General features: G+C 38.8%; 1 protein-coding gene across 18 annotated transcripts in view; it reads right to left on the reverse strand.

Moving 5' to 3' along the window:
• The window catches only part of NRG1 (neuregulin 1), a gene marked incomplete at its 3' end in the record, with an annotated part of 1102492 nt that overhangs the window by 16032 nt on the left and 1061633 nt on the right, over positions 1-24827 (reverse strand). For 11 of the 18 annotated variants that reach the window (XM_082715101.1, XM_082715100.1, XM_082715097.1 and 8 more), the window contains 2 exons: positions 16262-16391; positions 4109-4167 (listed from right to left, as the gene is read on the reverse strand). In XM_082715101.1, coding sequence (XP_082571227.1) covers positions 4109-4167; positions 16262-16391 — 189 coding nt within the window. Of the gene's footprint in view, positions 1-4108; positions 4168-4775; positions 4844-16261; positions 16392-24827 lie in introns of those variants that run through there. The other 7 variants (XM_082715098.1, XM_082715085.1, XM_082715090.1 and 4 more) reach the window with 2 other exon arrangements.

Raw genomic sequence — 24827 nt, forward strand, 5'->3', positions numbered from 1 at the left:
CCTTTCATGGTGAGTCAAGAAAAGCGGGATACACAAATAATTTTACTTTTTGAAAAGGTTATTACTTTCTATCTGTTCTATTTAATCTAATGTTGTCTTAGGCTCATTATGTATCATACGCTTCCTATTGCACTTCTGTCTAGCCACTACATTTTTCAAATTAAATTAATAATTCAAAACCACAAAGGTTACTGTAAACAATTGTTTCCTTTTCTACATGTGATTTCCTGCTGTGCAGTAAGCAATCTAAAAAATTAATTTAAATCTAAGAGTCTGCACAAACTAAGAAATATGGACTCACTAATCCTTTGCTTTAGGAATTTATAATTGTTTGAAGAGAACTGATTAACCCGTAGGCTAATTTAAATTCTCAATTGCATCAGAGAAAAGAACAGTAAGACACCTTTTTCTAAACCAAAATTTATCTGTGTGTGCATTTTGTGGTTTCTGTTAAAATATGATGACATTCAGGATTTTACTCTTTAATATCTTGGGCCTCCTTATGCAAATAATATCAAAGACATAGGTAGAGTCCTGACTCGCTGCAGCCCTGAGACTTCTTAAGGAGGTCTGTCAAGGCCAGTGCTAAATGGGACCAATTTACTATCTGACTTTGAGTTTTTGACTTACCTTTACAAATGTAGGTACATTTTCCCCCACATATACAAATCCGTATTGCCACTGAACCTTTTGAAATGTAATAGGAGACTCTCTTCGCTCCCAAGTTTCCCCGTGCACATGAGCACACTCTCCGACACAAACGCAATAAAGTCTCACTAACACTCAGCTGGGCTTTGTGACAGTTTGTCATGGATTGTGCCTTTCTTTATTCTACTGTCAGCAAGATACACATGTTGGATAAGTAAATGAATAGCTTCAGAGCATCTAGAAATCAACACAAGTCATTTATGCACTAGGAACCTCTGATTCAAAATTACGTTCAAGGATATCTGTTTGGTTTACTCATTCCAAGAATATGCTTGTAAGTTCTAAAATTGTAGACTTTAAGAATATTCTGTAATTTGGGCTATTTGATAACTACTTCCTATTATATTTTAGTTATGCATACTTGCCCCATACTACCTCTACTAAAGCTGTGAATGCTTTTTTATTCTGTCCAATAAGTCTATAAATCTGTTATGAACTGTCCGTACTCCCCCCCAACATACCCCACAGTGATGAACACATTCCTTTAAAGAAGGAATTCTGTGTCAAGATAGGTCAAATTTGAAGCTGACTAACCTTGACAACATTTTCCTAGAAAGTATTCCAAATATGTTTTATTTCGAGGCAAATGGCTGCCTTCAAGAAAGCCCTATAAAATATATATTTGTTCTTTCCTTTCATACTTTAAACCCGTTTTTACAAATCGATAAATGCCCACAGGATACTCTGGCCAGGAAAACTGCATCAAATCCTAATAATGTAAGTTATGCATTAATAAGCATTTTAAAAAGTGTACCTTTTTTAGGATGCCATACTTCGATTGGAAAATGTAGTTTGGTAAAGTTGAAAAAAATGTTTCTCTCCGCAGCTTTTCTTTTTAAAAAAAGCAGCTTTTCTTTTAAAATTTATATATGTGTTTCAGACATTCTGAACACAATTAAGTTTTTAATCGTTACCACTGTGGTGACATTTTTTATTCATCATGCACTTTACATTGCTACTTGAACACAGAGTTCTTAAAGCAGCACAATTTATTTTCCTGCCTTCTCTATAGGGATTTGCATTGCATTGCATTGAGAACTTAAGGCATTGGGGTTAGGAAATTAACTTTGGGCAAGACAATTTTGGAAAGCAATTTCTGAAAGGTGTTTCTTGAATTTCTAGCTCTGAGTTGGCATCGATGCCTGGCCATTTACAGCTTCTGTTCAGAAATGTGCTTCCTATCAATCTTTGTTACCTCTGGGTAAATAGGAACGCTGCCTTCCTGGATATCTTCCAGCAGTGCGATCGAAAGCTTACTGAAGAATTTATTTAAGGAATCACACTCTGATTGGATAGTGGCTATTTGGAAATATCTTAGGAAAAATTGATCTAAAATAGAAGTTGAAAACATTTTCTCTGGTTACTACTGCCGGACCTAAACTGCATCATTATTTGGGGAAATAGCTTCATTTTTTAAAAAATGCTTCTCTCTAGATAGGGGCCTAACACAGCCTCCAGGGCACAATAGAACTCTACATAACACCAAAAATTTAAGTGTAATACAAACGTTCGGAATTTTCACAAAATTCTAAAATACGATGCTGTTGTTACTTACACAGGCACGTAATCTGCTAAATCTGTGGTACTTGAATACAAACTGATTTCTACTGCTCTACTATAATGAGTAAAATTCTATTACTTCTGTTTGTACTTTGCATCTTACCTACCTTTAAGAAGATTAATCTATAGCTATGGGGAGAAAAATCCTGTCCACTAAATGTGTATTATTTAAAGACTTGTGGATAAAGGGAAGACTGTGTTTGAAAATTCAGCAAATGCCAATTTACTAATTTTTCCAAACAGAAAGGTGCCTAGGACATAGCCTTCGAATGCTGCCTATGTAAATACACAGAAAGCACCACTTCTCTAAATAAACGATTGAATATTATGGATGTGATCTCCCCATTCGTATAGGAAATTAATTTTTCCATGAAATTTATTCTTCCATGAGTGTTAACAGGAGGAGCAGAATCTTACTCTTTGCATGCATGCAAGTAAAGGGAAATCTGATTCTTTTAAGGTCCCCCAATGACTTGCTCAAATCACTGTTTCTTGTGTTACATGACTTTATACCGATAAGCCATGTGAAATATTTTTCAGGTTCAGCAACTGACAATCCAAATCAGGGGTTGATAAATCCAGCCCACTGCCTCCTTTTGTAAATGAAGTTTTATTTTATTTTATTAAGTTCAATTTAGCCACTGTATAGTACATAGTTAGTTTCTGATGCCATGTTCAATGATTCATTAGTTGTGTAAATAAAGTTTTAATAGTGCACAGCTATGCTCATCAGTTCACACGCTGTCTCCAGGGGCTTTTGTGCTGAGCTGGCAGAATTAGTGGTTTGTGCGGGTGATGTTATCACCTGCAAAACCTGAAGTCTTCACTATCTGATCTTTCACAGGAAAAAAGAATTGTCGATCTCTGATCTCAAAGGATAACTACATGGACTCCACCTTAAATATAATCCTCCCAAAAGCTCCAGAAAGAAAAGCAATAGCCCAGTTCACAACAGCAGGACAAATTACATAATTTAGTTATCGATGCAAATTACATACATGTGAATTGGGTCATTTAGGAATGTTCAAAAGCTCATGAAGCCACTGAGACCCATCAAAATGTCCCAGTTCTGCATTTAAAAATATCTATCTAGAGGTAAAGTACTATATTTCAAAGTCAATAATATTTTTACAAAACCTGTTTGTTCCTAAAATTATCACTGACACTAGCATAAAGGAATGCTAACATAAATGATTGTTTAAACTAGTCCTGAATCACCTGTTTCCTAAGCAACATAAGGAGAAGCCAGGCTATCTCATTTGCTGTGCCATGTTTGTTTGTAATTTTCCTACGCAGTGCCTTTTTTAACACCTAAATGCAAACTGTTAATGAAGAGAAACATCTGAACTCTTTTTAGTATGTTTATTTGTTATAAATAACACATTCTGAGCCAAAGTTAACTTACCATCATTTCAAGTGCATACTGATTACAGCTTAGCAGCATCCTTTTCAGGACATTGCTGTTTTTTATAAAGAAGATGGACTGTTTAGCGGAATGATTTTATTTTACCAATAAAAGTGAGACTTTTAAATGCCTTTATTGTGATTGCACTGTGGGATAATGACTATCGTCTTGGATCACATTATTCAGTTTCAATTTCAGAAGCATCCGGAGCCTCACACACCTATTAGTATCTCAGAGCCAACTAGTGACGAACAGAGGAAGTAATACAATCGCTTGTGTTAATGTTCTCATGCGACAGGCAGAGGCAAGTCAAGGTTAGACCTGGTAAAACGCATCTAGTTCTAGGTGAGATCTGAGGGGAGATGCAGCAACAAGAAAGCGGCACCGACTGATCATGCTCCTACTCAGGCAGAGACAGAAAGGGAGTGGACGTACTGTAGAAGCTGGCCATTACGTAGTTTTGGCAGCGATCACCAGTAAACTCATTTGGGCACCTGAGAGAAGAAACAAAAAACAATGGTAGAAAAAACAGAGAAAAAGAGAAGAGGTGAATACACGCTAGAAAGAAGCTCCTTCAGTGTCATTTGACTGAACTTGGTGAGTTCACCCTCAGGAACTGAGTCTTTGTCCTAACCATGGTTTCCAGACTCTGGCATTTCCTCCAAAGGACTCAAGACTGGGACAAACTGCGGTCCTCGGGTCTGTAGGGCGAAAAGATGGCGGCATCTTAAGGGTCAGTTTTCTTTCAAAGGGACTCACCTACTATGAACTCGGAGGTTTTCTTTGAGTCTGTTTTCCATCTGAGGGCTTTGGTCAAAGGTGTTGGAAGGAAACTTTTTTTTTTTTTTTTTTTTTTTTTTGCCTGCCTGTCATGGTTGCCAGCCTTGCTGGCCATGTTGGTTGTCATTTACCTCGATGGTCTTTGGAGTCCACGCTGGGAGAGAGTCAAACGAGCTTGTGCTGAAGGAGTTTACGCCCCGAGTGCTTAAACCATTGTTAGGACAAAAGGAATCAGTTACCACTGAACTGTAAAACCACCAAGTGGTAGTAATTGTTGCTGTAGTTTGGGGGAGAGAGCAAATTTCAGATTATTTTAACATACTTTCTTGGTTTTGGACTTTCATGGGCACATTCTCAGTACATCTTGCTCCAGTGAATCCAGGTTGGCACCTAGAGGGCAAAAATGTGATAAGCAACAGAACGCTACAGACACTGAATTTTCAGACTGGCAATTTTCCTCCTAGGGAATATGGAGATTCCTACAGTGACCTGGTGACTGAACAACATAAAGGAAAGGAAAAGAACACATTTTTTAAAACCATGTTTCATGACAACTCTGGGGCACATATTTTGGTTGTGGTTTGCTTCGGTCTTCCTAAGGACAGCTGACTGAAATTGAACTTGAGGGAGGCTGAAAAGTCGAGCAGGGCCGGCAAGGCGTGGGCCACTAAGTCACCTTCCTTTTTTGCATTTCCTTATTTGCCCCTGGGCACTGACTCCTACACCTTGTTAAAACGCTGGTTTTGGTAAGGACTTCCACGGTTCCATCCATGATCTTTTATTATTTAAATGCTTCAGTAAGAATTTCTTCACAGATATATGAGAAAAATACATGGAAACCTGTTTCCCATAGAACTTATTTCACATAATGACTTCTGAAATATACAGGGTTTTGTTTGTGTATTTGTTTCTAAACCAGGGCTACAAATCCACCTGGGCATACCCTATTGTAAGGGGGTAATCCAGAATTAAGGATATATTCCGTAATGACCATTTCATCTTACCTGTTTGCATTCTTGATAAAAATTAGAATTCTCATGATGATCACACAATAATCCACTCGTTCCATACAATGAACATGGTAGAAGACATGTGAACACTGTGTGTGTGGCAGGCGATGTGGGGAAGAACCATTGAGTGAGGTAAGAAGTGCACTGATTCAAGGATCATGAAATTAACATAGCTGAAGAATGGTAAGTCCCTTAAGGAATGCATTTATTAGAAAATTGTCATTTATGCATCTTGGATGCCAGTTTAGAGGTGAGAAGGCACAGAACAACTAGGTGAAGCAGATCAAAAAATCTTACCCAGACAATTTTCTCATTAGTCTGAACTTCTAAAATGACGTTTCCTAGGAAACTGGCATTATGGCATGGTGGTTTATCTCCATCATAAGATGACATAGACTCTTTGGTATAGTTACACCAGACTTGCTGAAGGTTTGCCAATGTTTTTTGGACTCTTTTTTGATGCCAGTCGTATCTGAACCGAAACGATCCTTATGCAAATGTTTGCCTTCACTCCAATAAATTTTTTTAGGGTAAAGCCTTATTATTATTCAAAGTGTGGTTCATGGACCAATAGTGTCAGCATCTCCTGGCATCTTATTAATACAAATGCAGAATCTTGGGCCCCCTGTTCATAACTACTGAATAAGAATCTGCATTTTAATAAGATTCCTAAGAGATCTCTATGTACCTTCAAGTTCAAGGTGTCAGGGACCCTGACCTTGGAAGATGGAGACGGGGTTCCTTCTATCCTGTCACCACAGTTAACTATCTTGCTGCTTGGTTGCGGGCAATCCCTTTGACTTCATCAGGCCTCAGTGTTCCTCAGTGATAAAATGAAGGGACTTAACTAAGTGATTTATCAAAGGCTCCTTTCACCACCAAGGTTCCAGGAATCAATGCTCATCCTAACACCGGGAATCCTTGTAGAAAAACTCTGACGGCCTTTGTTCAGAATGTGCTACGCGTGGGAGAGGACTCCAGGACTTTTAAAAAACAATTTTGATAGGATGGATTTTTAAGACCTTCATGAAGGGAAAATGAATTGCAAATACCCATTCCTAAAGCAATTCCAATGTCCAGCAACAGTCATTATGGAACTTTTTTAAAAAATTTTTTTCATTGTTCCTAAATTCATGGTTTATGCACCACACCCAGTGCTTCTTGGGGGCATCTGGAGTTGTTGCCAAATCAAAATGATAGAAGCATAGACTGAGTTTCTTTGTAAGCAACCTGCGGTCTGCAGCCACGTGTAAGAGAAAGCAGATGGAAATGGAAGCTCATCTGATCTCTAAGCTCTGATTAACTTCTGCGGAATTCCTTCTGAAAGACTGGCTTCTGACATATTTCTAAATTAGCATTCTACATGACACATCTGACGGATCACTCTCTTTGGACATAAGAGTATGGTAAATTTAATCTGATTGTGAACAATATGCTTTGGCACGAGTCCGGGCAAATTCCAAGAATTTTATTTCTTAGAAGAATCTGTCTGAATAATAATCAAGCCTCTATCGTAGCCTCAAATATGTACAAATAAATGTATCTACCCAAAACCATTTGTTTCATTGATCAGAGTAGAAGATGAATATTATTTTTATTTTTTTGTTTTAGTATTTGCTCTTAAAATGACAATTTTTATTCCACACTTGAGCTTAAGGAGATGAAAATCCACAGTTTTGTCTGAACTTAAGTATCACCTCTTCCAACTGACCCTGCCTGACCTCCATTTCCCCATCTCCTGCTTCCACACCCTGAATGTGCTGCACCCTGTCCCAATCTCTTTCGCTGTCCTTGCCTGTTTGGGTTGGGATTCTCTGTGGCGAGGACAGTGGCCATATCTTGATCATTCTGTATTTAATTTTAACAGTGCCTACCTTGTCAAAAGCTCTCATAAAATGTTTGTTAAACCAATCCTAAGATAGTATCAGAATGCAGTATCCAATAAAGAACTGTTATCAGGGGTGCCTGGGTGGCTCAGTGGGTTGAGCCTCTGCCTTCTGCTCAGGTCATGATCCCAGGGTCCTGGGATCAAGTCCCGAATCGGCTTCTCTGCTCAGCTGGGAGCCTGCTTCCCTCTCTCTCTGCCTGTCTCTCTGCCTACTTGTGATCTCTGTCTGTCAAATAAATAAATAAAAGCCTAAAAAAAAGAACTATATCAAAGAGACTTTCATATAGTCAACTGATTTGCCAAGTGCAGGTCAATATTGAACATCTGGCTTTTGTTCTTATAGTTCATGACTGATGACTCTCCTTTATTGACTCCTAAATAATTATTTTTAATAGCAGCTCCCAACGCCCCCCTCACAGACTCACTCCCTTAAATAGAAACCTTTAACATTGTGTTTGGAATTTGGAAAAGACTCTATAACTCTTGAATAATGGTATTCCTTCAAAATGAAATCTTTTTACTGAAATGCCAGTTTACCTAGGCTTCGATAATGTAGTGCCATCTAGTAAGCAAGCCTTGAACATAGTATTGATAAAACAAAAACTTTTTAACAATAACCTTAATACTTGGTGACTGTCCTGATATGCTTAAGGTGTAATCAATCATACATGCATGTATTTTGAGAATTGATTTAGTGCTTGGTAAAGTTTTGATGTTCGGATTGAATATGATTTCCCATTTATTGGTGGAGCGGCTGGACATATTCAGATACCTATAGATCCCCAAGAAACTTCTAGTTATTTACCACTGGCTAATTTTATAAGCTGTTTTATAAATTTATGGTCCATTTTTAAACCATCTTTAGACACCCTTTATTTCTTGGTTTCATGAATTTTCATCAGGCCCTCCCAAATTGGGCAGGAAAAGGGAAACGGGGTCTTTCTCTCTCACCTCCTCCCTCCTGGTCATCATCCTACAATGAGATATCCTGAGAGTTTAAAAAAAAAATACCTTGCCTCAAAAAGCAAAGTGCCTGTTGTGTTTTCGCTCTACCTTGATACTAGTTGTGGTATTTCCTTCATATTGTATAACCTCTGAGATAATTTCTTTGGTGTGTAATGCTTACAAATATCAACTGATGGAAATGCCAACAGATTCATCTTAAGGAATCTCAATGAGTTTAAGTGTTAGATGGGGAGGGCCTTTTGCTCTCATTCTGTGTAAGCTCGGAGTTGGCAGTGTCTACACTGGCTTAAATAGTGATGGTCTGTTTTTCTACAGTATCGCATTGCAAGTGCTGAATTTTCTCACCCCCTTCCCCGGCGCAGCATTCTGGCTAGACCTCGCCCACTCAGGGCTTGACTATCTGCGCTGTAGATCCCTCTTTCCCAAACGTATTGTTACTATTAGTCTGTGCTTCCCCCGCGATGAACCTCATTCTGTTATCTGCCTCTAAGTGCAATTTCTTGAGGTTTGTACATGCTTTTCTAATTTGTGTTTCAGTGTTCTTTACGGCATCATCTGCAAAAGATATTTATTTCCTCAAGGGAAGGCCTTCTTCAAGGTCATTAAAGAAAATATTAAATATAAAATGTTTCAGTAACATTTCCTTCAGATCCAACCCTGTACACCTCCCCGATACTGTTCAGCGAGCACGCATCACCACTTTTCCTGTTTTTATTATGACCCATGGACTCGTTCTCAAGCCAGGAGATCGTGGTGTATAGAGACTGGCCATGCTGGATTCATGCGTAGATTGAGGAAAACAAAAAATCTGAGTTGTCCGGGATCTCTGGTGTTGTTTCGTAATGTCTAAGACATACAACCCCAATAATGAGGGTGGCAGTGTTTATGAATTAGCCCGTCCTGTCTGAACCTTGGTGCCCTTCCCAGAGCTCTGTTTGTACAGCTTGTTCTGAAATGCTCATCTGTAGACTCAAGCTCTAGCCATTGTTTACTCGACATGATGTATCTCGGTGAGTCTGGGTTCAAACAGTTTCATCAGATATGGGATCACTCTGCATCCCATACATCTCCATGTCCCTGGGACTCGAGGACATACTGAGCGCTGCTTTGTGGTCTGGCCTTCCTCCCTGGAGGATGTCCTCCTCCCCCCGTCACGTCCAATAGTCCAGAGACTCAGAACTTGACAGTTCTATCTACTCCGCCAGCCTTGTTTTATGGCGAAACAGCTAAATGTTCGCTTTTTACTGAAATAATCCAATAGGAACATTTCAAAGTTGTGTTGTGTTTTAAATCAGCTATTGGCTTCTCAAGGCAAGGGCTGTGGATTCTTCCCCCCCCACCCCCCCCTGCCAAGAGACACCACCTCTGACTAGTCGGGATCCCCCAGGAGACATTCCCTCACCTTCCTAAACATCCATCACAGCACTCGGCACACCACCATTTGTAACTAAATTAATTACTTGAAATATGTTTGCTACTCTCCATAGCCTGCACACTCCATGAGGGCAGAGCCCAGCATGGCTTTTGTTCAGGATTGAGGTTAAGTGCGAGCAAACAGCCTGCCTCATAGAAGGAGATTCATAAATATATGGCCGCCTAGCTGATTTTAGGAGAAAGAAGGAAGCAAACTCTTAAGATCACCTCATCCGTGCACCTGATTTTAGGCAAAAGTTCACTGAAATTGTTAGAAATAAAAACAAGAGAATTTCCTTCAAGATGCCTTAGTGAAAGTCACAATGAGTTAATAATGACCTAGTAAGCACAAGGCAGGAGTCTCAACGCAGGAGAGACAAGGAAGGAAGAGAAGATGTGGTCCTCTCGGGAGTACATCTAAGCCTCCAGAGTTGCGCCCACTCTGCCTCACGAATGCTTCTCCATCAGTTAAACGTTACAACTTTGAAGAACAGAGAAGTGCTACAGGCAAGTGTCACACCCATTGGGAAGAATGAACTCTTTCAGGGCGGGAGTAAGAGTAACAGCAGTCTTTTTATGGACTTGAGGCTCTGACTCTCTCTCTCTCTCTCTCTCTCTATATATATATATATATTCTCTCCATGGTAATTTAAATTTGTCCTGGGAAAAAGTAGTTACTATTTTTTATATATATTATATACATATATAGGGCCATATATATATAAAGAAGGAATACAGGGACCCCTGGGTGACTCGGTTGGTTGGACAACTGCCTTCGGCTCAGGTCATGATCCTGGAGTCCCGGGATCGAGTCCCGCATAGGGCTCCCAGCTCCACGGGGAGTCTGCTTCTCCCTCTGACTTTCTCCTTGCTCATGCTCTCTCTCACTGTCTCTCTCTCAAATAAATAAATAAAATCTTAAAAAAAAAGGAATATATATATATATATATTCCTTTTATCTATTCCAAATTTCTCCCTCTACAGCCATGGTAATGAGGCCACAGGGCACAACCAGGAATTTGAGCCACCATCCCCTTGTTTAATTGTGCTAATCCAGCTATTAAAAAGTGTTATAAATATCATCATTGTCATTTTTATGCCAGGGTTTTATAAAACTTTAACCTTAGCTAGTGTCTCTGATTTTCTCGCCCCACTTTATCTCGTTCCTAAATTTCTCTGGCCTGTATGGAAGTCTGTCTTCCCTAAACCTCTGCTCCATGTTTATTGTGTCAGTCTCCTGCTCCAGAAGTTACGAATACTCCCTACTAGCTCCCACCGTGTCCAAGGTCATCTGCCTGGCCTTTGGAGCTCATACATTGGTCCTTCTGTCTAAGTTGGTTTCTTTTGTTTTGTTTTGTTTTTGTATCTGTTCTGCGTCCCAGAATACAACTGCTGGTCTAGCTATGCAAGTTACTGCGTCTTGCAGAAAAGCTTGCTGTAGCCTCAGTACATGCCTGGTATATGGAAAAGCCTCCGTAAGTGATAGCTATGTTTACAGAATCTTCTTCAAGTCATTCCCGTCTTTTCTTTTCCTTCTTTTAATTTTCATTACCATAATAATCAGCCTTGCACCCCTTGGGATATAATCTTTCTAATTGGTTTACTATTTTAGCTACTTCATTTTTCTAAACACACTAACTTCCCAGGGACCAGAGACCATGCCTTCCATTTTCTCTGTGTTTTAAAAAATGCCTGACATAGAAATAGTTGTTCTAGGGGCGCCTGGGTGGCTCAGTGAGTTAAAGCCTCTGTCTTTGGCTTGGGTCATGATCCCAGGGTCCTGGGATCGAGCCCCGCATCGGGCTCTCTGCTCAGCAGAGAGCCTGCTTCCTCCTCTCTCTCTGCCTGCCTCTCCACGTACTTGTGATCGCTGCCTGTCAAATAAATAAATAAAATCTTAAAAAAAAAAAAAAGAAATAGTTGTTCTATAAACAAATGTTTACGGTTTCATTTATTGAGTTTATTATAACATATTTGTTGTGACTTTATCTCCTCCAGTTATGTGTATTTTTATAGGCCCTTATATATACTACACAGCTTCATAAAAATGATATAAAATCATAAGCTCACGTTTAAAGGCAACTCCCATCTTCCCAAGTTTTGTGTTTGTTTCTGTTTTTTATTTTTGCTTATAAGGAAGATAATGGTCAGAGATATGAAATGATCTGTCAAATGCAAAGTTATAAAGGTACCTACCTGGCAGCCCTACCAAACCAAGTAAAACTGTTAATGATAAGTAAAATGAAGAAATAGTTTTTTTTTAAACATGCTACCATAGTCTGTTAAGACAGGTGTATGGATTTATCTAACGTCTACAGAGAAAATGTAATACTACCATTTACTTTTTATTATAGGGAAAAAAAATCTTGCTTCCCAGAGTTAGAAATACTTTAGCAGAAATGAATTCATTTAATTTCATGGACTCCCTGGGAAGAAATTTGGAGAACATATTAACTCTATACTGTGCATCAAGACATCATCCAGAGAGCTAAGTGAAAGGGCTCAAGACTAGTCACCAAAATTGGTGGTTAAGACTCTAATCCCCTCATGGGAAAGCCACATTTGTCCATGGGACAACATAATGGGTTTATAAATATGGTCTGGTATAAAATCATTTTTAGATTAAAAAAAAATAAAAAAAAAATCACATCGGGGCACCTGGGTGGCTCAGTGGGTTAAAGCCTCTGCCTTCGTGAGGCACCTGGGTGGCTCAGTGGGTTAAAGCCTCTGCCTTCGGCTCAGGTCATGATCCCAGGGTCCTGGGATTGAGCCCCATGTTGGACTCGCTGCTTGGCAAGGAGCCTGCCTCCCCCCCTCTCTCTGCCTGCCTCTCTGCCTACTTGTGATCTCTGTCAAATAAATAAATAAAATCTTAAAAAAAAAAATCACATCAACATCTTCCAAAATAGTTCTCTACTGAAACTATTCAGAAGAATTGATATACAAGAACAAGGGGAAAAGCAAAAAGGAAAATCTGGACATTATTTCAAATTGTCTTGTTTCTTTGAATCATGCGATCACACAGGGCATCAAATGGTGAAAGATGGAATGATTCTCCTCCTGTCTTTATGTGATCTGGAATAGTAACTATTTTTTCCCCAGGATAAATTTAAATTACTATGGAGAGAAGAGCAATATAAAAGATGAGAACCACTGCTGAAATTCCCATACAGTCCCCAGGCGGATGTCCCAAATAACCAGCAAACCTCTCCTCAGAGAAGTGTTTAACTGTTACTTGGTTAATCCATTTGGAACACCTTGTTCTAAGTGGAGAGACAAAAGAGATCTGCTGTACAGTCTTCTGCTTCAACTCCCAAGAAGACAACAGTGGATTAGTGACCAGAGAGACTTGGAAACTTTCATGCTTGTGGTGTTTCTGAGTCATGGGATAAAGTTGATTTTGAACGATGTAGCTCATGCTTCAGCAAAATGTTCTGCTTTTACAGATGGACCATATGGAAACTATGAACTGGCTTTGTAACAGGACCATGATGAGCCAATGCAGCATTTTTTTAATGTTTTCTGTCTCTATTCATGTGGTCCAATGAACAGTATACCATCAAAAGACATGGTCTATTATTTGTTTTAATTCTGAGTAGTGATTTTTTTTTTTAATGTTAAAGATGGTTTTAATACAAGGATTAAAAAAAAAAAACCACTTTCATTCAATAAAAAAGGCCTGAAATATTCTGGATGTTAAATATATTTAAATTCTTCCCTCAAGGTTCTGGCCTTCTTTGATGCTTCAATAAAGACATGGTCCAAAAGGGTAAATAAAACAGTCGTCAAAATCATAGGTATCCAAGATTTTCTAATAAGATCCAGTGATAAGTTTTTTAAAACTTTTCTGAGAGATTATAATTACCAAAAAACCCAAAAACAAAAAACACAAAAAACCCCACCAACCCAACCCGATAAAATTATGATGTCAATTTGCTGAGAAGTGGAAGACAAGCATAACCCACTAGACAATTAGCTTGAGAGCTGAAAGTGTTCATTCATGGTTTGCTGCTTTAATATTTATTAGATGAATAACCCACATTTCACTTCAAGATTAAAAATATAGCAAGTATTTTTTTCTGGATTGGGCTTAAAATTTAATGAAAAACTGGAGGGTGAAAAAAATTACGGCTGTTGGCACAATACCAAAATGGAACAAATGAACAGCACTTATGTGATTGCATGTTTTGTGTAGGACGTGGGAGGGCTGCAGAATATAGCTGAAATTAATATGTGGAAAATCACTGCACTGGTTCCTTAGAGGTATTCAGAAACTATCATATGCACTCATGCAGCTTGTAAATCTTTGCAAAGGCTATGATGAAAAATGATCGTGTTTCATTACTATAATTAAAATATAGTAGTCTCAGATGCTTTTGTCAAGAAGTAATCGCATGAGACATAGATAATCTGGGTGCCGTTGTTTAAAAAAGAGGAGAATTTACGGACCTATAATTTCATTTTTTTTTTCCCGAAGAGATTTATTAAAACATAATTAGGTGGTTTGCCCAAGATTAGGACAGAATAACAAAATTTCCCCCATGTGATAAATGAGCCTTCTAATGTACAGATTATAATTCTCAGCTTTTGTTTGTTTCTATTTTGATCAGAGTAAACCTTGGAAGAGATTATAAAATTTCTTCATCCCAGTTCAATATGATAAATATGGGGGGGGGGTGCCGTGTTTGTTTGTATTGTGTTCACAGCAAGCTGGCAGAACCAAAGACCAAAACTGACCAACTTCTATTCTTTACTATAGATATGTCAATTTTGATATACCTGTGATCAAAAAGTGAATCTCTAGGATTACTGTTAAACCAATAAATACTCTCATTGTCACAGGAAATAATCTGGACCCGGAAGAAATAATTTTCTACATGCTCTTCCATTTTCATCTTGCTTTGAAATTTTGAAAAGGCCCTTTACCTGTGAGTTTTATCTTGGTTTAAGGTTATAACCTATCTCTATCAAAGAGGTGTTTAGTAACAGATTAGATGTCTATTCCTGTGATTCTTGTTAAGTTGCCTGTCTTCATTGATAGAATCAGCTACCCAACAAAACTTGTCTTCTCTTAGAACTGCATCTGCTCTTATAAAAAGAGCTTTAAAAAATGCTTTTGAGGGCAAAAAAGTGGTTGCAGGAGGTACTTTTTCATGTGTACTTAGTACCTGAGGTCCCACAAGACACCTTACAGAGAGCCCTTGTCTAGAACAGCACAGGGCGTGGCAAAACATTCTCTCCAAAATGGTACTTTTTGTTTGATGTTATGATTTAAAACATACTACTTTAATGATGTCCCTGTAACTTATAAAAAAAATAAAAGGTTTTCTTAGAATTGGCACATCAATATTTGTATACTACTTATATGATGTAAAGGGGAGATGGCCTTCTCATTTCTTGTGCCCATTCCCCCCCCCCCCCCATTTTTGCTATTTGCTCTGTTAGCCCAGTTCTGTCTCTGACAAACTTGCCTTTCCTTGTCCCCAGGTAAACCACAAGCTCATGTTCTGGAGTAGGAGGTGGTTTTTATGACACCATGTTTTTTTCCCTCCTTTATGATAATCACAGCTACTTTAGAACAATGAGACATAGCCATCGGGCAACCACAAAATAAATAGGTGTTTTTCACCATTTCAGTGAGACGTCAGACTTTTTTTTTTTTTTTAACCACGTCACATTATATGCGTTCATGTCCCACTCACAGCTTGAGTATGAAGAGAAGCCTTAAAGAGCATGCCACAATAAACACATGGTTTTAATAAGACCTAATTTTAACTGCAAGGCTTAAATACTGAATGTAGTGGTAATATCATTGTTTCGTTTGGCCTGTTAAGAAAGAATGACTGTGATCCTTCCTAATGGTGCATCAACTCCTTCAGGTCACTGGAAAGAGCTCCAGTCTAAATATATCTCAAACAACGGTAGTGCAGGAAAGAACACTCTTGCCTTCTACATGCAATGACGGTCCACACACTAAAAGCATTTCCAAACACGCAATTTAGGTTTGCTGGGTTTTTTTTCCCCCCTATTAGTGAGATCAACCTAAGTTCCATTTTTAGAATAGCTGTAAACCAATAAGCTAATGCCAAGTGTAACAGATGCATAGGTAAAGAACCTTCTGCCCTTCTGCTGCTTTTAGCTCTTCATTTTGGAGATGGTCACTGGGGTAAAAAGGCACGTAATCTTACAACCTCATTCATACGCTGCACGGAGAAGGAGGTTTTGTAAGTTCTAGGCCTCTATGATATTTGCACATCTCTTCTAGGTACCAGTGAGGAAAACCACGGGGAAAGCAACTTTATAAATATAAAGGCACAAAGAAAACTGAAAAAAGCAAAAAAAACAGTTCCGGATGTAACAAAGGAGATGACAAATGGTGTGAACTTTTCAAAAACACTCTACAAATAAAACAGCATTATTCAACAGGATGCAACAAAATCGGGCAAAGAAGCAACAAGACATCATGAGACGTGGAGTTATCTGAAAGAAGCGGTAACGGACATAAGCCACACAGAGGATTTCTTTTCTTACTTGCACAAGTATCTTGAGGGGTTTGAAAGGTCTTTCACCATGAAGCACTCGCCTCCATTCACACAGAAAGTTTTCTCCTTCTCTGCACACTTTACAAGATGGCTTGTCCCGGTTGTAGATGTTGACGTAGCTGGATAGAAGATAAAGAAGGGGAAGGTTTACATGTGTCTTTCCCTCTTCGCAACAGCCTTTACTTGTACATCCTCTTCAAAGCAAGAGTTCACAGAAGGTGCAGCAGACTTCGCTACACTTTCAGGTTTAATAAACAACAGCAAACAAGTGAAGTACTTTCTGGGTGTAATTCAATGGAATAAAATTATCAAAGGGTAAGCACAGTTAGTTACTTTAATTAGAATGAAATAGGAAAAAGGCTCAACATTTTTTATAACCAGTATTTTATCTTCTAAGGAAGTTGGAAAAGAGAAGACCTATGGCCAGTAAGTAAAATCAATTTTTCAGGAAGGCTCAAATATAATGATATAAAGTCATGTCAGTGCAATTCAAGTTTAATGTCACTTTTGAATGGCAACGACTTATTTTGGAAATTATGTTTTATGTGTATATTTGACCTTAAAGTTTTTAGATCTATATATATTATATAGATATCCATATATATAGAGAGAGATACAGATATCTGTATCTATATCTGTATCTATATCTATATATATGGCAAAGAAGAACACAGAGTGGCTTATTTGTTCCTAATAAAAAATATATATCAGTTGAATATATATTAACATACAGAATAGGAGTCATTCTATTCAAAATTTCTATTCTACTGCAAAGAACACTGTTGAATGTCTGACTGCCACCATACTTTTGAGGAAATGGAAAGAGTCTAATAACTGTTGCAAAAGTAGAACAGCATGACAGAATTCATCCATTTTGAATTAGGAGGAGACACTGATCTTAATTTTGGTTTACAACTACGATAAGCTTGATATCCACTCGTCAAACCTCAGATATGTGAGAGCAAATTGAAAAGACGGTTCCACCATCAGGCACACGGATTAAATAAAGCCAAAGCATTCGGTCCTGAGACTCAAGGGCACTTCATACCCGAACTTCTCCTGGCTTGCACCCTTGCAAACACTGTAAGCAGTGCTCAGTCTCAACCCAAAACGTCTAACTTACATCATGTTCATGACCAATACTATCAGGATGAGAAGCAAAAGCATTATGGTAAGCCCACAAAAATACCATTGACTTTTTCATGAAAAAGAAAAAAAATATACATGTATCTTTAGATGAAAACTATTCCTTGGCTACAGACTCATTCTTAGGGATTTTTAATTCCTGGACTTCCTTCTCAATTTCTATTTCACTATTTGCATGTGAAACTCAGATGCCCTTTTTTACTTTTATTTGACCACTCGTGTTTTTTTTGTCCCCCATTTTCTTTGGCTTTTCTTCTTCATTTCCTTCTTAAGTCCCCATTTTGTTCTGTTTCACTTTTGGCTTCTCCAATTCCGGTTTCGACAGAAATACTCAGGGTGTGATTACTCAGTTTCCGAATTACGTAAGGCCTTTCTTGCCTAGCATTCTCCCATCTAGGGCATGTTTTGGGGCCATTCATGACTCTCATGGCTTTCAGGGGTAACGGCAAAGACGAATCAGACTGAGTTGCACTCTGGAGACAGGTCTGGTTGGAATCCCAACTTCTACTAGCTTTGGGTCTTTGAGCACATCACTTAGCCACCCAGAATGCAATTTTCCCATCTTGAAAACAATGGTAATGGTACTCCTGCAGGATTTTTGTAGGGATCAGACATAATCTAGGTAAGGGAACTGGCACAAGCCTGGCACTCAATGAGCAGTGGCAGGTGTGATTACTAGGCAAGTAGGGAAGGAACTCAGTTAATCAGAAAAGAATCTTGACGATGGAAACCTGAGGATTTCAAAGTTGCACGTTACTCTTGAATCATTATTATGAATAATGGAGAACTAGGTTGATTTTTTTATTACTCCAAAGAAAAGTCCTTTCAAAATGTATTTCAAGGTATCCTTCAGAGATCTACAAACCAAAGCAAATGAACTTAAGGAGAGGAGGAAGAGAGGTGAGTTTACACTGTCTTATCGGTACACTCTCACCTCTTTGTCTGGTAGAGCACAATGTAATCGGCATCATTTCGTTTCATAAAATCATGGAGTAGACATTTCTAGCCACCCCATGACCTGTCATTTGAATCCAGTATTAGATCTACATGTGAAAAACTTGGGTGCTGTGTATTAATATTTCCATCCACAGTAATTGCTTTTAAAAGATTATGAGGAGGAAATCTGCCTTAAATGTTAAAAGTTTTGTGCTTAAGACTCTTAAGTGCTGACAGGATACTGTGGGATGAGGAATTGGGCCAGGTTCCCTTGCTGCCCCAGGTGTCCATGCAGAGCGGACCACCTGCTATGCGCTGTCACCAGTCATTCCCCCAGAAAAACTCTGGTCCTCCAGCAGACCCCAGTGGTCTTGGAATCCCTGACAGGTTGCCAAGGATTACCCTTCACCCAAGCCGAGCAGCAGACATTGCACCAGGCTCTTCCAGAACAAATCCTGAGGCTTTTCCTAAAAACAATGAAACCCCCATTCCCAAGAGCAGACACTCCACACACATTATAAAACTAACAATAAAGATTCACAGTGATAGAAGCAACAGACAGATACATCATATCTATTCCTTGGACTTTAAAATAAGTGAGATTGATAACTGTGTGCTGAAACTGGAAATAATGCCCCCAGCCCCTTGGAAGGAAAAATAAAACAAGATGAAAACAGAGAGGAAGGCAAACCTTAAGAGACTCTCTAACTCTAGGGAAAAAACGAGGGTTGTGGGAGGGACGTGGGTGGGGGGATGGGGTAACTGGATGATGGGCCTTAAGGGGGGGGCATGTGATGTGATGAGCACTGAGTATTAGACGCAACTGATGAATCACTAAAGTCTACCCCTGAAACTCATAGTACAGTGTATGTTAACCAAATTGAATTTAAATAAAAAATTAAAAAGAAAGAAAATAATCCTTCCTTTTTTTTTGGCTTTTAAAAATATCTCCCCCTGAAACGATTATCCTTTTCATGCTATCCAGCAGCACCAAGTTACGACACATTCATTTGAAAAATTCTTAGATCATCACCTAAGGCTAACAAGGGGGGATCTGATGATTAAATGATTCTTGGAGGAAATTCAGTAGCAACTATCTTATACGATCATAGACCATTGGGCTTATTAGCACTTCTATCCTTGAGCTGCAGCAAGAACAAAAATGATTGTGGAATTGGAAAGCAGTAATGAACTCCCAGGTGAGGCTAAGCGTCAGCCGAGTGGGTACAGCTGTTCTGAACCAACAGCCAAACGCAGGAATAAGTTGTAATTGTCAAAAGAATCTGGGATGGAGATGCTGATACATGAACCCTTCAGATTTTTGCCAGGTTTCCTTTTATCCTCCTTATTTCAATGCAGGGCACAGTCGATCTTAAGCAGATCTATAAATTTTGCAGTGAAACCCTTCCTCCTTGGCTTACACATGCTGTATTGCTAAGTCAGTTTCCATTTAGGAGTTCTGCCAGAAATTAATGAAACAGAGCAGGTTCTTAGACCTAGCTATGGAAATGACATTCCTTCTGGGGAAGCTGGGAGGACTTTATCAGAGGTGGAGCTAAAGGTTGCGCAGGTAGATTGTGTTTCGATATATAAAAGTTGACCCTCACAGTTGTCCTAGGAAGCAGGTGAAGTAGATCCCACTCATTTGGTACTTAATAAACCCAGCTTCTCACCACCTCGTGACTAGTTTGTCACCTTCTCGTAAGTTGCTAAATAAATAGCAATTAGGAATACTGCGAAATATGAACCCACTACCTTTATGCTTGCCATTTATATGAATACTGTATCCCAAACACACTTTCCCCGAGATGTGAGCACCTACCATATTACAAGGAAGAATGTATAAATAAAGCAGGAACTTGTTACCAGACAATGAAACACTCTGGAGTGTTTCACTCTTGACCCGGTCTCTCCTGGCACATAGGTCAGGACTAATGACCACGCCCGGAGAAGCTGGACAGTTCTTTGACTTAGCCAACGATTTGGAGACCAACATCAGCATTCAGACTCCCCAAATCCTGCCCCACACAGTCGGGCTCCCTTCTTTCCTCCCTCTCTTCCATTCTTCCTTCCTTCTATCAGTCCTTCCTTCCTCCCCTCTACAATCCTTTAATGATTGCCTATTACGTGCAAGACATGAAGATGACAACTAGAGTTACAGGGGTTAAAAACTGTAAGACTGTGAACAATTCTTCCTAAAAGGAGACCATATCTATAGATAAAATGTAGTGAAATGAGTACTGGAGTTAGCTAAGAAGATTCAGGTCCGAAGCTCAATTTTACCCATTACTCTCATCCAGCTAAACTGCCTCAGTAAATTCTGCTACAAAATGTGCTGTCACAGGGTTGTTGGGAAGTGTGATAAAATATTTTGTCAGCACGCAAATATATGATACTGCTACTATTACTAGTGGTATAAATGTGGAACAAAGAAAAGCAAAAAACACGTCTGTTCAGAGTCAGGAATTACAAATAATCAAGCCTCAAGTGTTCTTAGTATATTATTCTTCTACAAATTATGAAGAGAGATTGTCTAATTTGGAAAAGGTAATCATTGCATGATTACAAAGCATGAAGTACATATAAATAGTCTACTCTATTTTAACTGTATTAAAACCTCTTCTTAATAACTAATAACCACTAAATTTGCCTGTATGTTAAATTGAAGAATAATCTGAGTTAAAAGAACACGGTCTTAAATGTGTGATTATTTTCAACTTCCAAGACGCATGCAATTCTTTAATATTTCTGACCAAAGTTCCAAGTTACTGACTCAAGTGTAGTTGTAATATTGTTATTATAACAGTTTCAAACTATAAGATATAGAAAAATTGTGCGATGTTCATACTGTATAGGACATAGTATAAGCTGTTTATAACGGAACATTTTGGAAGCCACACATTACTGCACACTTTTATAAATACGCTGTAAAAATCTGAGGAGTAATGAAGTGTTCTCTGTTCATCACTAAATACTTTCCCACAGAATCACACAGTATTTCCTGTAGAATGCCAGGAGCTTTCTGCTCAAGGCTGGCTGAAAAGAAAACAATTCTGGAAAGGATGGCTTACTTTCTTGCTTCCTTTAAGTGGTGTTTTCCTTATCAGCAAAGTAGACAGCACTAACAGAGCAGGGCCATTACACAAATGCAAATTGCTGATAAGAAGCTACTCTATTCTTCTTTGACAATTAGCAGGGATTAGCACAAGTGTATGCTATTTACCCCAAGGAGCAATCATTAGACCCTGTCCTCCCTGAGTGAAGGAGTCCTTCCTAGCAGTTTTTAGGACAATTCTTAACAATTTCCTTGCAGAAAAATTTAACGATATCTATGCAGTTTTCTAAGTGAAACAGACACATTTTAACAATGTGTATATTCTAATATGAAACTGTCAATCACTACATTACAGGTTTGATTTTCATTTTCTTTCTTTTTAAAACATTATCTGTGATATCTTTAATGTCTCTGTGTTTAGAAATCTGCATGCTTTTGTGCTCTTTGAACTCCCAGTTAAAAGGAAAAAAATCTGAAATTATTACTGTAAGGACCTATTTAGCCAGAGCGCTTCCATCCGTTAAACAATAACCTTGTTGTTTAACCCTTAAACTGTCCCTGCCCCCTTCGCCCAGGGGACTTAAAAACAAGTCCCAGAAACCAGCCCCAGGTAACAAAGCCCAAATACAAGGGTGGGTTGGGCCAGGTGGAGACATCTGATCAGTTGGGGGGGGGGGGTTGCGTACTGTCTCCCTAGTTACCAAGGAGTGGGCCCCACCCTTTGGAAGCCTTTTGGGTGCCAATTCTGACCAAGGTGATAGGCTAATTCAAATATCTACTAGGGTAAATTGTAATTCAATTGGTCACCTAGCATGACTGAGCAGCTTTCTCTGTGTGTTACAATTTCTTGGCCACCTGTGCGTGGCTAGGCCCAACCACAAGGGCTTTGCCCTTAAAAGCTATTCTGTGAAGCAGAGAGAGGTCGCCCTCTCTGTAAGAGGTGCGGCCCTGAACGTTCAGGTCTGATTCTTGATGCCTGGCGCGGAATAAAGCTTTGCTTAACCTTCGCTTTGTATCAGTCTCGCTCCTTTAATCATGGACCCATTATTGGGGGAACCTAACAATTACTATTCTTGTTCGGAATACAGCTCTTTGCAATTAAGTGTGAGAAGCACACTGAACTCTCATGGGGGTGAGGGGGTGAGAGGGAGGCGGTGGGGTGGGGTGGGGTGGGGAAGAATGCTTATGTGACTCCTGAAAGGAAAGCTCTGGAACAGAAGCTGATCAGGAAGTACTGGGCCATCTCATGTAGCTTCTGTTGATGACTAGGGAAGGAAGGGGGAGTCATTAGCTTTCCAAAGGAAAAGTCCAGAGCCTGACTCAGAAGTCCTGAAGCACTGTCATTCTGGGCTGGCCAGTTTTTCTGAATAAGTAATTCAATCCTCCGCTGAATGGCAAATAAACCGTTGAAGAGGAAAAAATGACAAGAGGTGGTAAAAAACAAAACAACAGAAAAGCCCAACCCTATGCTGGCTTGTAGTTTTCCCAGGGGAATACAGTGATTTAAAGTAGCATACCATTTCCTTGGCCTCTCCTTTACTGAACTCTGCTGAATAACAAAAAGGGAAGCCAGAGAAGCAGCATCATGAGACCATAAATGAAACCGGAACTTTCTAAACTAGAATTAGGGCATCTTACTTCATGGACCCACAAACTTGGCTGATAAGCTAGAAGTGTTAGAGGCTCTCAGACTACCCACAAGGTAACAGTTTATCCGAAGAACAAGTTGGCATCAAGGGCCAATGGAAATTAATTGGTATAAGTGATGAACTTGGGCTTTTGCATCATTTAAACACACCTAAGAATGGTGGAGAAGAAACAACGTTAGTATATCTTTTAATCTATTCCATATTTAAAAAGAGGGTACAAATCATCTCAAAAGAATAGTTCTATGACCATAGAAATTTAATAAAATTTCTGTAGCAAAGAACTCAGGGGTGCACAGGGAAAGGCTGCCCAAAGGTCACACAAGTGAATTAGGAAATGCTTGCTTTGTTTTGTTAAATGTATATTGTAGCTTGAGTAGGTTAAGAAGACTGCCTTTAATTCCTCTCTGTCTTACAAGCTCTCTGAGCAGATCCTATTATTTCTTCCTTCTTCAGCAGAATGAAAAGTGACCTTTGGGTGTTTCTCCTCATAAAACAAAATTATAATTTTTGTTGTAACACTGATCTCATTTGTAGCTAAACAGAAAGCAGATTCTAAGTTCCCAGCAGTTGCTGAGCAAATGATTTGGTGTCACTAGATAGTGTTATCCTTAGAAAAATAAAATTGTCAAGAGGTTATTTTCAAACACACAAGTTGCTATCTTTTTTTTCTTTTTCTCTGACAGCGCATTTCACTCATGATACAATGTAATCACAGTCTACTACTTCTTAGAGCAACATCACAATGACAGATACTTTATAGGATGTCATAGATTTTGTAAAAAAAGAGGGAGTGGGGAGTCTCTTCCCACAGTGGGCCATTGGCTATGTTTCCTTCCTCACAAGGCCAATAATCTTTCCTTAGCTAATAAGTCAACTCCAGAAATACATACTTCTGTTACATACTTTTTAGGAATCACTCACTGTTATTAAGTATAAAATTTCCAAAGCTGATAGTGGACAAACTTTCAAGCTGTCCCTTGAATCTTTTCCCATCAATATCTATTCTAAAGGAGTAAAATCCATCTAGCCTACAAAGCAAATACTAGCCGTCCATTTGACTGGCTTAATTTGGTACATCTATAGATCTCCTCAGGCTAAAAGTAGAAGGTGTACATTCTTAACTACACACTGCATTTCTACCAGTATCAGTTTAGTTGGGAGAAGGTCAAGTCAATGTAAAAAATGTTAACCTGTCAATTAGAAAATTAGTCAAAAGTTTGGAGCACTAAGCAAAACAAATCAAAACAGAGAAGACTGATCAAGGATTCAGTTATTCAGCAAGCTGCTGAAATTAACATGTGACATTTAATGACATAGGTTAATTTATTCATCAACTAAAATACATTTAGAAATGAAAGCAGATGAAAGGTCAGAAGATAGAAACTGGGAGGTAAATTCATTATCTTATTCAACAAATCTAAAAAATCATGGCATATCATATGATAAAAGTCATGTGGTCATCTCAATAGATAGTGAATCAACATTTGATGAGGTTAACCATCAATTTCCATGAGACTATCAAGTATTATCCCTCATATCAAACCTGAATTAAGCATCCACATACAGTTACTAATTTGCATTAAGTACAGAGGTCAGAGGAATAATGAAAGACACATCATGGCCTACCATCAGCAAAACCCAGACCATGGAAAACTTTTCTGGGGAAACAGCCTCCCTTCTTCAAAACAAAACTGAAGGAGGATAAACAGACAGAGCTAGAATTAGAGACAGATCAAGAGGATGAAACAAAGAAAAATCCCAAACAGAGA

Source organism: Mustela nivalis (assembly GCF_964662115.1).
Source record: "Mustela nivalis genome assembly, chromosome: 20".
Classification (NCBI taxonomy): domain Eukaryota; kingdom Metazoa; phylum Chordata; class Mammalia; order Carnivora; family Mustelidae; genus Mustela; species Mustela nivalis.